The sequence below is a fragment of the Grammomys surdaster genome, unplaced genomic scaffold, assembly GCF_004785775.1.
Source record: "Grammomys surdaster isolate TR1022 unplaced genomic scaffold, NIH_TR_1.0 125756, whole genome shotgun sequence".
Taxonomy (NCBI): Eukaryota; Metazoa; Chordata; class Mammalia; order Rodentia; family Muridae; genus Grammomys; species Grammomys surdaster.
In genome coordinates this window covers 3,187,921-3,204,022 of record NW_021620588.1, presented here as the reverse complement: position 1 = coordinate 3,204,022, position 16,102 = coordinate 3,187,921, and the positions used below count along the sequence as shown (strand labels likewise).

The following is a 16,102-nucleotide window of genomic DNA, read 5'->3' as shown; positions in this document are numbered from 1 at the left end:
AACTCTGTTTAGGATTTGATGCTTACTTCACATCCCGGACACTTGAAAACAACAGGAGAAATGTATGGTTTGCTGAATATTGGGAAGAAAACTTCAACTGCAAGTTGACAATTAGTGGATCCAAAAAAGAAGACACGGATCGCAAATGCACAGGTAATTTCATTCCCGTTTTCCTCTTCCTGTGACTTTACATGGACAGCATTGAGATATTTGCATGGCTGACAGAAGGAAGCCTGGCTAGAGACAAATTGAAAAAGTAAATTGAATTTTACTAGATTGTTCAGAATAAAGAACAGGAGCATAATTCTTGCATATCAAGAGAAGTGGAGACGGATGAAGAATGTACTCTTTTTGGTTTTTGGAGACAGGGTTTCTCTTTATAGCCCGGGCTGTCCTGGAACTCACTCTGTAGACCAGGCTAGCCTCAAACTCAGAAATCCACCTACCTCTGCCTCCAAAGTGCTGGGATTAAAGACGTGTGCCACCACTGCCCAGCCAGGAATATACTCTTTTCAGCCTGTCCTTCTCACTGTAATTGGCATTTCTACTGATTCTTGAGATCTCATTGTCAAACACTTCTGTTGATAAATATTGGTTCATATTTTATCCAGTAGAATAAAGTCCTTTTCACATAAACAAAATCCCCTAAGAAAATTCCATACCAGAAACAATGGTAACTGTTAACAGAATGCTTATGTTTACAATAATGAGTATTCTTAATTATTTTCATATTGTATAAGTAAGGAGTCATTTGCTATTCATTATATGCTTAAAATATTCTCTGCTCCTCTTACAAGTCTGTTGTAAATTTCTTTCCAATGAAAAGTATATTTGTGGCAAATAAAAGGAAAGGCAGACATTAGTTCATTTAGTCAGTTTCAGATATTTATTAAGTAATTTCCTTTCTGTTAAGGATTATCCTATGCATTGGTGGTCTTGGGATGAATCAGAATATCAGGGTCTCTGCTTCCATGATGCTTAGAATATAGCATAGGAATAGGAAGTAAGTCATTGATATTACTCCAGTAAATTTGTCACATAAAGTAGAAAGTGAGAGCTGAAGGTAATAGGGACATACACAAGAGGAATTTCAATTGTGTTGAAGGCATTAATGTTCCCCAAAGACTTCCTTGAGTTAAGAATGTTTGAATCAACATCTGGAAAATGGATTAGACAACAGCCAATTGGTGAAGGAGAAAATGGGTAAAGAAGAGTCACTGATAAAAATAACCATGGTAGAGATTTGTAAAGGAGGATTAGTGTGACTCTGGGGATGTAATGACAACAACAGCAACAACAATAACAACAACAGAATTGGAAATGAAGTACATTCATCTTTCGGAAAAATATGAGGAATCTATGGAGAATGTATGAGGTAAGACTATAACTGCCAAAATTAGAGGGAATACTTCATTATATTTGGTAAAACCTTTATTTGCTATTAATCTTGTATTTGATGTTTGAGTATTGAATAACTATGGAAGACTAAATAGCATAATTCTGCTCTTAAGTAGCCTTCACTCTTTGTGACAGTGACTTTAAAGTATCCCAACAACCTAGAGAGTGTTTAATATGATGAAGCATACTGAGGGCAAGGGCAGGGGGAAAGCTAAGGCAGTAAAGTTCTTACCATACATACATGAGAACCAGAGTTCAATTCTCAGAGTTCATACTAAAGAAAATGAAATGTTATGGTGACAAGCAAGGACACTCCAACACTGGAGAGGCAAAGACAGTCCAATCCCTGAGGTTCATTAACAAGCCATCCCAACCTAATTGATGAGTCCCAGACCTGTATGAGTCTCTGTCTCAAAATGTAATGGGGACAGGTTCTAAGGAGGAATGAAATCCAAGGCTGTCCTATGTCCTTTATACACACAAACACACACACACATACACACACACACCACATACCTATCTATACATACACACACACACACACACACACACATGTTAACACCTTAGATACTAGTTTATTTTGTTTATCTTAGTTTATCTTTGTAATATATTTCTTAAATTTTAATCATCTGAATGTTGTCAATTAATAACTTCATTAAGTAACTGTTAATTAGGTAAGATATATATGGTACATAGTACTTAAGATATGAAGAATTAGAGAATACTTAAGAGCCTACTTTCTCTCAAAGAAGTTTCTGTGAGAGAGAAGATGTATGATAGAGAGAAAGAAATAAAAAACACTGCTGTAAAATCAATAGAACACATATATTGGAAGCATTATGGTTTAACTAGAATGTCACAGTAACCACATGCTCTGTTCAGACCTCAATATATAACAGCACAATGTTCTCAGAAATATAGTCTTTCTATTGTTGGAGAGAAAAGGAAGAAAATTGATTCAATGTTGACTAGACCTAGGTGACACAAAGCTTTCAAGTGGAAACTGAAAAAATTAGTTTGACATCTGGATAATTTGTCTGTAAGACAGGAAATACTGAAGTGTACGACAGTATGCAGATGATGGATGATAGTTTCCAGACTCTTTCTGACATCTGATGTTCCATAAGAATGGCTGGAGTTGGAATAGATTGTCAGCTGGAACTTAGACTTGTTTCTATCTAAGGCCAAGACTTGTCTTTTTGCATGTTCTAGCCCAAGATGTTCTATGGACACCCACATCTTAGTGCTTAGCATAGAGAATTGTAGTTTATAAAAAATCATGTATGGCCAAACTACCATCAAAACTGGAAAATGTATTTTGCTTCTTTCTGTCATAGTCTTTCCATGGTCATAGTTCCTAAGTTACTGGTGATCCAAAGCTATCCTCTTTTGTTTCTTCATGGTGTTTGTTTGTTTGTTTATTTGTTTGTTTTGTGATAATTTCACTAGGGAAAGTCTCAATTATATAACATTTAGAAAACTGTGTTTACTAGAATGGCTTACTCAATAGTGACTTTCTGCACACTGCAGAGACTTGGACCTAATAGCTGCTCAGCCATTATAGAATTGTTCCTCAGAAGTCTCAATGTAAGGATGTGGAAGGCCTGGAAAAGCTCTGGCAAGATGCTGGTCTTCAGCTCATATAGAAGTTCAAACACATCAATGCTGGCGGCAGCAGCAATAGCAACAATCACCACCACCACCACCACCACCACCAACATCAGCAGCAGGAGGAGGAGGAGGAGGAGGAAGAGGAGGAGGAGGAGGGGGAGGAGGAGGAGGAGGAGGAAGAGGAAGAAGAGGAGGAAGAGGAGGATAGATATGTTCTTGCAGAAAGAAACAAAAGCAGAAATCACTGATATTTCCTTTAACCTCTTTCTATCTAGACAACTCCTTGAAAGGTGCCAAATATTAATGGTGGATCTTCCTCACTAGTGATTTTCTAGACATCACCCTCACAGACACGCCCAGAAACATATCTCTTAGTTAATTCCACAATCTACCTGTTAAAGAACAAGCAAGATTAATCAACACACCTTTCTTTAAAGTATCCCAGTTAGTAAGACGTAGTCTATTGTGTGGTGGCAAATACCATTACTATTGCTCTTATTCTTCAAGCCTGTAGATATTAATAGACAAGAAATAGAAGATATCATAAGTAATTTTTTCTTCCCTTTATTTTTTCAAGCCTAGCTGGACTCTCTTATGTTGCTTTGGTAGTATTTTGAAAACACTCTTTAACATATCTGGGCATTTAGACACTCCTCCATCTTGGGACAGCAGTGGGAAAGGAATGGTGATTGACAGTTTTGGGGGGGAGTAATGATGGCAATAGATGAGTGGCAAATCCTTAAAGCTATGATAATTTAGTTAATCAAGGACATGGACAGGAGAAGGACGCATTGGTGGCCATTAGCATGGGGAAGATATGAAAAAAATGCTTGATGACTACATTTTTGATGTAAAGAGAATGAATGTGTCAGAAAGAATCACATGAAGAAAGCATGAAATTATCAATTTGACATTGTATGCAGAGAGCATCGAGATGGTGGGTATTTTAGAATGAGAACTACAAAAACAGTGTCCTTCATTCCTTCCTGTGACTGAAGTTGATGAAAAAAATTGAGTCTTCTAAAAATTATGAAGGGGAAAGTGCTTAGAATACTATTTTTTTTATGTACTTTGTGATCTCTTAAGCCATAAGAAGGTATGAGCCTATATTAGCTCTGGGCAAACAAAGATGGAATCTGTCTTCTCATAAACTTTGGTAATGAGCAATGAGGTCTATAGCATTTGAAGAGAGTGGATTGCTTTTGTAATGCTGTAACAAAAGATTGTTGATCCTATATAAATAAGAGGATTCTGAAAGGAAAAGTATTTTTTGAAAAAATGAGAATAATATTTGCTTCTGTAGAATTTTGGTAGATTCTGGGTTATAGACATTCTTATAGCAAATATTCTGAGGAACCATCTAACCAATTGTCCCACAAATTACTAACATTCATTTGGTAAGTCTGTAAGACAAGGTATACTTCTTAATTGCTCCACATTTTTTAAATATTCCATAGCTCCTGTATACCCAATTCTGGTATTTCCAACTCCAAAAGGTATCTGTTTCTCTCTACTGTCATTTGATGGATTTTTTTTTCTCTGCAATAACCAAACATTGGTAGCAAGTGATCTTGCACATGGCGCCTTCTGGATGATATCCTGGAGGGAATATTAATAAGATAATCGAGCCTTTTACGGAAAGCAGAGTCCCCAAATGATAGATATTAATATAATTTATGCTATTTCATAGTTCTGCTACATCATTCTATAAAGACAGTGTTAGAGCCACATACTAGGAAATAGAACCTACCATTCATCTTGACCAAGAACACATGTCCTTCAGAGGCAGAAAGATCATGTAGATTGTGCTTAACAGTTGTACATATGGCTCCTGACTCTAAGTCCACCAATTGAGTATATTCCTCCATGAAACTTGATACATTAACACTAACATGGAGAGATGGTCCATGTCTTATAATGCTGTGGAGATGCTAAGAAGAGAAGAAAAAAGAAATGACATCTCAGGAACAAATAAATGTAATTTCTAATCAGGAAAGTATCTGTACCCATATAGTTATTAGTTTTAGACTCAATGCAGCAGGGTCTGTCATTAAGGCCTATCAATGGATTTCACTATGAAATCTTGGACAATATTGCCTAACTTTTCAAAGCCATTCTTCATGCTTGAAGTGAAGAAAGTGGGGGGAAAAGCTTCTGAAGCTGCTGTGGGGATTAAATTACACAATTCAAGTGTAAAATCTGAAGTGACATTAGCACATGGTCCCAATTCAGCATTGCTAACACTTACTCACCAATCTGACTGAATGCAATTGCCTGTGAGGAATTCCTGATTATCCTCTTGTTTATGTGAGTTCTGAGGAAGAGAAGGTCTTATATAAAAGCACAACAGGAAAAGCTAACTAGAAATTTAACGAAATGCAAAGGTGAAGATGGGAGCATTTCAGGGGTGCAAATTCAATGATGCTGTACTGAGGCCATGCCAAATTCTGAGTCGAATATTCATTGTCAAAGAAAGTAAAGCACTGTGACAGAGAACTGGCAGTGAACTAGCCTGACTCCTCATTTCCCATATTTTGCCCTATTTTCAAAGAGAAATAGTATGTGTTCAAGGCTTCTGCTCTCAGATGTATCCTTTCTATTTAGTACACGTCTCCAGGAATCTGAATGTGTTTGCTTATGCCAGCCATAAAGAAATATCTGTCTCTTGTGTCTTGCGGCTCATGCAGAACATTTGTCTAACTAACATTACTGCTCTGCCAGGTACCACTTTGTGGACACTGATTCATCAGTTACCTCTTCACGGAAAGGAAAGAACTTAGCATTTAGGAATCTATCATCTTGTGAAGGGACAATTTGGCTGCTAAAGATTTGTTTTCCTTTGGATATGACAAAGGATAAATAAATGAATAGAGCCGTTTTTCCTATAGCAACTCATTGTCTTTGTTGCTTGTGTTTTCTTTCTTGTATTATTCTCTCTTACACTACATCCTGATTGTCTTTTCTCTTTCTCCCTCTCCTCCCAGTCTCTCCATCCAACCTCACCTCTCCCCCAGATCTACCTCTGTTTCCTTTCAGAAAAGATCAGGCCTCCCAGATATATTAAATAAGCATAGTATAACAAGTTATAATAAGACTAGCCACACAATAAAAATTCCAGTTTGGCTTGTTTCCCAATATCCTGAACCAATATCAATCATGCTAATATACCAAAATCTGAAGAGCAGACACTGTTAAATTCCTACTTTTGCTTATTTGATTTGGGTATTTTTTTTAATCATTTAATTGTGTGACTCTGCTTGGCTTAGTAGTTTCATTTTCTCAGATGGAGAAGGTGGAACAAACTATCTCTAGCCTTATGTAGTAGAAGATGATAAATATATTCCTACAGATTAAATGAACTCTGCCTTCTTCAACCAGTGCCATACAACCCGAAAAAGGGTCATAGTTATATTCCATTTTGATTCATGTGATTCAGAGTATCCAGACATACTGAATTTAATGCTGTGTAGAATCCAGGCAGCATTAAAACTATAGAAGCATCTAAAGGCCTAAGCAAAACTACTTCTACATGAGTGAGGTGTGTCATGTTTCCTCATAAACTCTAGCATGAAATGGCTTTAAGTGTAGGAATTATGGCTCTTCCATATTTGGAAATTCTGCCAGGCTAAAGGTGTTAATGAAAAGAAATGTTGTATCTTGGGGAATTAATGCTCCTGATTCTTCTAGCAACAGTCTGTAAACAAAGTACCTCTTATGGGCAACATAAGTGTTATAAATTGGACATTTAATGTCATTTTAGTCGGCATAAGAAAGAGCTTTTGAATGACTTGCCAAGTGTCATTAAGTAAGTTGGAATGGAATATAACTTTCCTTAGGAAGAGCTTCTGGTAATAGAGGTTGTCATCTACCTCTTTTCTGTCTCCGGGGGAGAAATATGGACTCTAAAAGCATTTTTGGATTTTATTGGGTATATAGCATCATATTCATTTTATAGAGAATAAAACAGTGCTCACAAGATAAATATCAACTACATATAAAAACTCAGATACAAACTTTTTGGAGCTACTTTTAATATCACCAGCCTCTTTGAAGAAAGGAAAAGGAAATCCATAGATGTAGGAAGGAGGGCTTCAGATCTCCTGGTCCTCAGAGGCTTCACCTCCTGAGCACACTTGCTGTGAGCTGATTTTGCACAGCCTCTGCTAAGTAACAATATAGCTCCAAGCTATATTGTCTCATTAACTTATTCATGATACCCATGACAACAGGGCGGACTTAGTGTCAGCTCATTCTATGTCTGTGTAAACCTTCCTTTGCCCCCTCATCTGTAGGGTCAGGAGAGCAATATTCCTCACTATCTGAGATCATGCACAGAATAGACAGCAGGTGCATGGAGAGATTCTCAGAGACTTTAGATGCTGTCTTGCTTGATGACTGAAGTAAATTTTGACTTTGTAGAAAAAAAAATAACTCAATGCCTGTTCTTACTTTACATTCAGTCATATTCTTATTTTTCTCTGGACATACTTACTTCCTATATTATGTTGTGCACATGGCAAGGCCCTTCTATACTTTTAAAGCATTCTCACTGAGTCTCAATCAACTCAACGCAGTAAACTACATAATGGAGAAACCATCTGCCCATTGCAAAAGCAGAACAAAACTCAATCCAGTTTCATGACTTGCCTGAGAACATGGCCACTAGTAGGAATAAAGGGAACATAAGTTCCCTTAGGTGCACAATGGCCTTCTCCTCCATTCAGTTTTCATTCATTTTCCCAGGCCATGACTATTGATTGTGGCATTGTTACATTAGTCCTATGCTGGACCCATGATTAGAGGTGGTATTAAGGTGGTATTTCTCCATAGTGGAGACAGAAAGAAAACTATAAATAGATCTTTTAAAGTACTATAAATTGTATTTCGTGTTTTGAGAGAAAGAGAGGAGGTCTTAAGTCTGAAGTGACAGTTGTCCCAGGAACTTGAACTCTATAGATACCATCATCACAGCCTGATGAGAACTGGTACCCACTACACAGATTCACAGATACTATGATGAATCAATCAAGTAGAAAATGAAGCCTACTTCTTGCAAAGCCTTTTCTCTTCTGCTGTCTTGTTGTCTTCCAAATCACTAAGGGAAGTAAATAATTTTGTTTTCTTAGAACCTATGTTATATTGTGGCTCCCAAGGGTTTTTAAGAAACCATGTTTGATAATGGCCCTCAACTCACCCCTTCCCATCCTAAATTACCAAACAGCTTATTATGGATATAAGCTGACTCCGTTTCTTCTCCCATGAGCTTAAAATAGGGCTATATATTCAGTTTATAGTCAGATGTTATTATATTGATGAAAAGGTAAAAATTAGCTATTTTCCAAAGAGAAAATAAGAGTTATGATTACACAAGAGGGAATTATAGACATAAGTAGAATATTTTCAGAGTCTTCTTCCTTTTCTTGGGTCCTTTTCTGAGAGATCAAGGCAGTCCATAATAACACACCTGAGAAACCTCATATTAATTTTAAAGGAACCATGACCTTCAAATATGGTCTGAGTCTCCAGCAGAGTTGGATAATTTACTATGAAAGGAAAATGTTGAATGTTGAGCTATAATCACTTTTCCTTTGATGAAAAACAAGCAGTAATGTGTAAATCTTAGAGAAGTTTGTAACAAAAGATTGCATATTTATATGTCAAATTTTAAAGCAAAAAAAGAAAAGAATATGATATCACTAGGCAAGTGAAACATTTCCACTTCTATGAATAGAAATTCATAAAAATAAGCCCTTCATATTTTACAGTATCACCTATAGTAAAGTACATACAGAGAGAGAGAGAGAGAGAGACAGAGACAGAGACATAGACAGAGACAGAGACAGAGAGAAATAGAGGATATAAAGAGTTTGCTGTCTTGTTATTTTTTGTCCTCCTTCTCCTTTGAAGGAGTCTTGTCTTGGCTCTTGGTGATACATAGTCACCACATCAATGTGTGATAATTATTCCTTCCCGTGAGTATATGTTTTGTGCCAATATTCCAGGGAAGAGATGAATGATCATGCACCCAATCAAAACTTAGAATGAATGACAGACCAATGTAATGATATCATCAAGTTCCAACTTGGTATGCCCATGATTTTTTAGAGTTACTCCTAGGAGTATTGGTGAGGTGTTACATGCAGGAGCATGGACAACTCAAACATAACTGCATCTTTGAAAGCTTCCTTTAGCAGGGGTTTAGAATTGTGAAACCTAGAACACAGGATAAAAGGTTATAAAGTTTCTCCGCACTGCTTATCTAATCTTAGAGAGAAAGGAGCCTTCTGAATCTGGCCAACTTTAGAAACTTCCTGAAAGTTGTGTTATTTAGCTCTTAAGTCCTAAGAAGCCACCTGTCAAAACTTTTTCCTCATTGGATCCAAAAATCTCAATTCAGAAGGAATTGCTAAGTAACACTAGGCTCCAAGCATCAAGAAACCAAGCACTTATATTTCTTGATTGTCCCCAGTTTCATTCATATCATCAATCCTAGATCGTTATACAGATTTTAAAAGCATTTAGTAAATTACTATAAAGGAACTAATTTTCCATGCTGAAAAGTCAATCTATCTGGAATGAACAATTTCAATGCAACAGATCTTATGAGAAGAGTATAACAGAGATGAGTGGTGCTGTTACTTTGCACATCTTCATTTCACTGCAGCTTCTGAGAGGAGTCCAGTGCTAAAGACTTACTCACAGTGTCAGTCTGTCATCCAGTGACTGGAAAAAGAGGAAATATGACCAAATGTGGGGGAAATAGCTATCTTTGAAACACATCACTTACCTGTCTGAGGGAGATAGATGACAAGTGTTATTGGTCCTAGCGTGTGCTGAACAACTGACCTCCTCTTGGCACAGCCTACAGGGTAGTTTGCTGTGTGAACTTCATGGCTCAGGATTACAGTAGAAGGGTTAAAGAGAACTTCAACCTTCCCTGAATACGAGGTCAACAGGAGTTGGCTCTCATACTCCCAACCTAAATCTCAAACCATCAGTCTTAGTAAGAATTTATTACTCAGACAGTAATCAGGCTTCACTCCTTGCTTGACCTTATAAGCCCCTCACTTCACCCTCTCTTCTACTACCACCCTACAGCCCAAGTATGCAGATGAAACATCTTCTCATACCTTTATCCTGGACAACTGCACACTACCTTGCAAATCATGCCCCAACCCAGGCCTCCTTCCCAGGGGCATAAACACCCCATTTTCCCCTCATTAAATTGATTCAGTTTTCTGAAGCTGTTCCTGAGTGTGTATTATTTGCCCAAACCATCACTGCTGACCAAAATCCTTCCTGTACCAAACCACCCATCTAAACTTTTCTCTTTCTAGTCCAGCCCAGTGTGCAAGGACCTTGACTATCTTGAGGGGAAGAAGCAGACATGGGGCACTGGTTTGCCTCTTTAACTTGTTCTGATTTTAATGGCAGAGTATATGTTCTTTTATTTAGACACTGAGCTGAGCATGGCTTTCTCACAGTGTCACTGAGACTTTTGATGCTGGCTTGTCATTCCTAGGTCGATTCATGCACACAATCCCTAAGGAAAAGTTGCAGTGTTGGTACTGGCATAGACCAAAGTTCATAGAAACCACAGTAGCCTAATGTAGTTATAACAAAAGTTTATACACTTTTAAAAAAACATGACAGTATGAATTCTCCTAGTGGGCTTTGAATTTACTAACTTATCCAGGCCAACCTCAAACTTGCAATCATCTTCTGTCCCAAGAATTGCCATTATATTATGGTGCCATACCATTACAGGCATGAGTCCTACCTACATATCATTTAATAGTTTCTCATGTAACATGCATGTTAGAAACATTCTGCCCATTGTTTGTTTACTTGGATGTGGCATAAAGACCTGTGTATAGATTTCTCACAATTTGCTAGCTCTAGACTTTGCTACTAGTTGGTGAGTTTATATAAAACACACAGGGAGTTTAAGACCTCATTCCTCTTATTTCCCCGGAACTGTTTCCTTGCACACAGTTTCAGAAGTAAAGAATGAGGACTGTGATGCCTAGTCATTTCTGGTCATGCCCAATCACTTCTGGTCATGTTTGGTTCCTGCTTCATACCAGCTATGAAGCATGAACCCAGTGGCCTTGCATCTCCATTACTGCCTGCTCCTTTGTTGACTGCTCTGATAATACTAATTGTCTGACAGGGTTCCATTTTGATTTGTACTGTGAGGAGATATTCTGAGACAGTTAGATTGTGTAAGGAGCTATGTGCAATGCCAGAGACACAGGAAGCTTTAAGTGTTAGCAAAACGTGCATTATCCACTTGCATCATTACCAATTCAAGGAGGATAAACAGTTTTTGGACAATTGAAATATATCACTGTGTTTGTTTTCAGAAGCAAATACTAATCTATTTTGCCACTGGCAAAGGAACTGAAATGTTACCTCTCTTTTGATTTGTGTTTCTTGGAAAACTTGCAAGACTGAATATTTTTCCCTTATGTTTGGGTACTGATTTATCTTTTATGAGATTCGCTTTAGAGTCTTTAAATTGTTTTAATATCCCCTGTGTCACTTGATCATCCCTACAACTCAGCAGAGTTAGCAGGACTGGCAATATTTACAGTCTACTAAAGAGAGATAAAAGGAAAGTTCTTACAGTTTCATTAAGTGGCTCCCCTCAATGTGGTAGGCATCTGGCAGAGCTGGGACTTGAACCAAAACATTTTGCTTTCCTCTTGTAAACAACAATTCAAGTAGCTGGCATCTCCCTGACTAGAAAGGATCCATGTCACACTTTACAAAATAAGATATAAATAGTGCCCTCTAGTAAATTAAGTCCCTGAGAGTGCTTCCTCTCACTCATTTCAAACCCTCAAAGTAACCTAGATAGTTTAACTATCTCCTTAAAGGATTTATTAAGTCATAAAAATTGGATAGACTTAGAGGTAGTCTGGATGCTGTTAATATTATTTGATGATTATGGGAAATGTAATTATAAATAAGCAATATAATGTCTGACTATCACAAAGGCAGTAACCTATCATATCTCAGATGACAGTACTCCATCTGGCAGAAAAGACACTGAGTTTACCTGGAAGATGTGTCCGTGAAAAAGGCTATTTTTTCCAATATAGTTGGCTCATGGGAACCTGGGGCAGGGGCGAAACCAATATCATCATTCATCAAAAGTATAAAATGGGTGAAATTTTACCACATGCAAATAAAATGAAGAGGAGCAATAGTATCAAATGCTGGAGAAGACAGATGAACCCAGCCAGCCCTCTTGTACATGGGTATTAGACTGGAAAAAATAAAGGAGCATGAATGGTTGAGCCTGTGAATGGCTCTGTTCCTGAGCATCCATCTCTCTCTCCACCTCCCCCTCCCCCTCTTCATCTTCCTTCCCCCTTCCCCTCCCCCTTCTCCCCCCTCCCCTCTCTCCTCATCTTAAATCGTGTAGTGACCTGATTGGAACTCTCCTTCTCCAATACCTATGGTCCAGAGAGGACTATAAGCCTTATTTTTTATCATCCTGCAGGCTGTGTGTTCATTCCTTCCACTATTATACAACGAATCAGATTGCCTCTCTGCTAGATCACAGGCCCTGCCATGGGTCTGTCCCTTTGATGGGACTCAAGACCCAGTCTTGTCTCAAGGAACTTCAGTTGGATGTCTGTATACTTTTCCTTTCTGTTGGTGATGACAGTCACTAGAATTGTTCACTAATTTAAAGTAGAGCTGAATACTGGTTTTGATTCTATTTGTTTTTAAAGAAAAGCACTCATCAAAGAGACAATAAATAAGTCCTTTCTAACTTGGAGTCCGCCTATGTTTTCTTGGTGTATCTGATGGGAAAACATGTCTGTGACACAAAAAAACATTTCCTAAATCATTTACTTCGCTTCTAGGAAGTGAGTATAGACTCTTGTAGCACAATGACCCAAGTACATAGAATCAGCTGTATAAAAGACATGGAAAGCAGAATCATTTATTAATGTTTATAAAGTCTGATTGCAGAGCTAAAAAACATGTGTCTCAGCAGGTGTGTGGCTAGAGCCCTAAGTGGTAATCAGAAACTGCAGTGTTTTGGCATCTCTGTCCTTGTCTATTTGGATGTCTCACCATCCCAGTGTTTCTTACATTTAAATACCTTTACCTCCACTGTCACCTGACTACTTGGTCACCTTTTCTTTCCTGGTCCTTTCGTTTTCATTTTTCTCTCTTTCTGCTTCTCATTTTATTCCTTCACTTGCTATTGTTTTTCCTTCACAATCATTTTTGTTTTGATCGGCATGAAACACAGAGGAAATAATGGATGGAATCACTATGTATCTATCCATTGGCTAATCCCAAAACCTATCTTCTGTGTCCAATTTATTTTCAGATGTATTGGCTATATTTGAATTATTAACCTGTGGTGAACAGAAACCAGGCTTTTACAACAATTTTGCTGTTAAATACTTAGTAGCTTGTCTATAACAGTGATATTCCCTTTAAATGTACAGTGAATATGACTGGAGACATAGTTCAACAGCTAAAAATATTTGCTCCTAAACCACAAGTACTGGAGTTCTGACATAAGGAACCATTGAATTTTCCTTGAAAATTCCTGTAACACCATCTCCAATGGAATACAAAACATGAGGACATCTGTATCTTCTGGACCCTGAGCTCAGAATAAAACACCACTTCATTGGAACTGGGAGAAAGTAATAGAAGAAACACACTCTGTGTACATCTTTATAGGAAGGTGTTTTCACAGATACGTGTAACTACACACAAAGATCTAGAAAGTGGCTCTCTCATTTCTCTACCCCTACATCCTTCCCTTTGTTACCTACCTTCCTTTTCTGTCTTCTCCCCCATCTGTTCCTCTCTTTCTGTTTCCTCTTCACTTGCCTTGTTTGTTGATCTCTCCCTACATCTCTCTCCATTACATCCTCTCTCCTCTTCCTTCCTTTTTCCTTCTTTCTTAGATTGTTCACCTGATTGTATGTTGCATTTACTATTATAACACACAAGAAAATTGACCAAACTGGAATTTCAATTTTGTTAAGATCAGAAGAGAGAGTAATTGTAATCCTATTTCAGAGGAAGATTATCCTAGATTTTAAAAGAAAAAAGGAAAAGAAAGTGGCAATTTTATTTCTGTTCTAAGAAAAAAAAAGTAGCTGAAGTAAGTTTTACATACATAAGTAAGTGTACATACAATACTATTTTCTAAATTAAAAAGAATGCTTCTGATGCTCCCTATGTGGTCTTAGTACAAAAGCCAGGCTGATCTGGAACTCACGGTTCCCTGCATTCACCTTTCCAGTGTTGGATTATAAGCATGCGCTACTGTACTGTAAGCATGCTCCTCAGAACATGTTTCTTTACTTTACTTTGAATCCAGTATCTTACCAGTGAGTCTATATTTGTGTGAAAATAAGACTCAAAAAAACATAAATTAAAAATATGGGCTTAATAAGACAGAAGAGGCATTTCCATGAGGACTTGAAACTGAATCTACACCTAAATAAATCACAAGCTAAAATCAAAATCAAACCTAAAAAGAGAACTAAGCAATAAAAAAAAATCCCCGAAGTTTGGACTAGTCCAATAACAAAGTATAAGTGTGTTTTTCTATTGGTTTTAGGGGCAAATAGTGAGGTAGTCTTTCCCAAGTCTGTTACCTTTACCTTCAAGAGATTTCCCCTGGTCATAAAATCCTGAGTTTATTCTCTCATAAGACCTTTGACTTGCTAGAGTCTATAAACCTGGGTCTTGAAGCAAATGCCATCTTTAAATTTCCCTCCCCATGTACACTCTACCTAAGCCATGCCCAACAACCTTTCTAACCCTGGGCTTATTCAATGTATGAAACTTTAGATGGATACCCATGAAAATTGAAAATGAAATTACAAATGAAAACAGATGTAAGGAAGTAAAAAAATCTTTCCGGGACCATTTTAGGTCTCAAAGGGGCAGAGAGTGAGGTGATTTAACTCCACAGTTTGGTTTGCTTGCTGGGATTCTATGTTCCAATGAAGAAACCTGGTGACTGCTAATGCTTTAGAATTTTGTGGTCATCCTTCAGTTGACATCAGCTTGTGCACACCTGCTTGGAGAATGAGTTCATAACATTTCTTTCTTCTTTACTCATTTCCTGATTTGTCTCTTCTACTTGAAACTTGCCAGTTGTTTTGAGTGCTAACTTGCTACTCACAAGAAGATCAGGGATAAACACAATGGCAGTTTTCAAAACCATTCATTTCCTCCTACAGAAAACTCTAATGAGCCATTCACAAAGGATCAAAGAGTATAATATAATAATAATAATAATAATAATAATAATAATAGTAATAATATTGATTAGGGACCGGAGATAATAGTTCAGACAGAAGAATGCTTCTTGAGTATTCAGAAAGCCCTAAGTTTGGTCCAGAGCATCACACAAACTGGGTGTAGTACATACATGTGATTTAAGCATGAATGTTGAGAACACAAAAGTTTCAGAAATTTAAGGTCATCCTTTGGCTGTATCCACCATTCAAGGCTATCCTCTGTTAGAGACTATGTTTCAAGCCTATACATATTTATAATGGCTAATGTGAACTTTGGAAACATATTGTGACCCAGAACTGAATCAGAATATGAAAAGAATATGGGAGGAAAGCCCTAAGTTGTTCCCTTTTGGGCTGGAGAGATGGCTCAGCTATTAACGGCTAGACTCACAACAAAAAATATAAGAGTTGTTCCCTTTCCTATATATAAAAGAGACATTATTTCACTGTCTATGAAGTCCAGTAAAATAACAGTAAAGCAGAAAAGGGGCATCAAACAGAGAAAATGACCTTTCTTACTTGAGGGTCTTTCAAGGGTTAAATTTCAGGCCTAGAATAGTCATCTTCCAGCCTGGCTCATAGAAAGTCAGTCAGCAAGAAACAGTGCCTGTGGCTCAGTAACCCACTGTGAGCACATTAGAGTTTTCCCACCTCACTCATCCTGGTCAATTCTCACTCATCATCACCTACAAATAGGGACATAGCAATGCCATCCTCCTTCTAGGCTCAACAAAGACCTCCTCATGTTTTTATTTTATTTTATTTTATTTTATTTTATTTTATTTTATTTTATT

At 37.4% G+C, this 16,102-nt stretch overlaps 1 protein-coding gene across 1 annotated transcript in view; it reads left to right on the top strand.

The window, feature by feature from the left end:
- The window catches only part of Grm7 (glutamate metabotropic receptor 7), a 353,565-nt gene that overhangs the window by 45,682 nt on the left and 291,781 nt on the right, over positions 1-16,102 (top strand). The window contains exon 2 of the mRNA XM_028788687.1: positions 13-153. Within this exon, the coding sequence (XP_028644520.1) occupies positions 13-153 (141 nt within the window). The remainder of the gene's footprint in view (positions 1-12; positions 154-16,102) is intronic.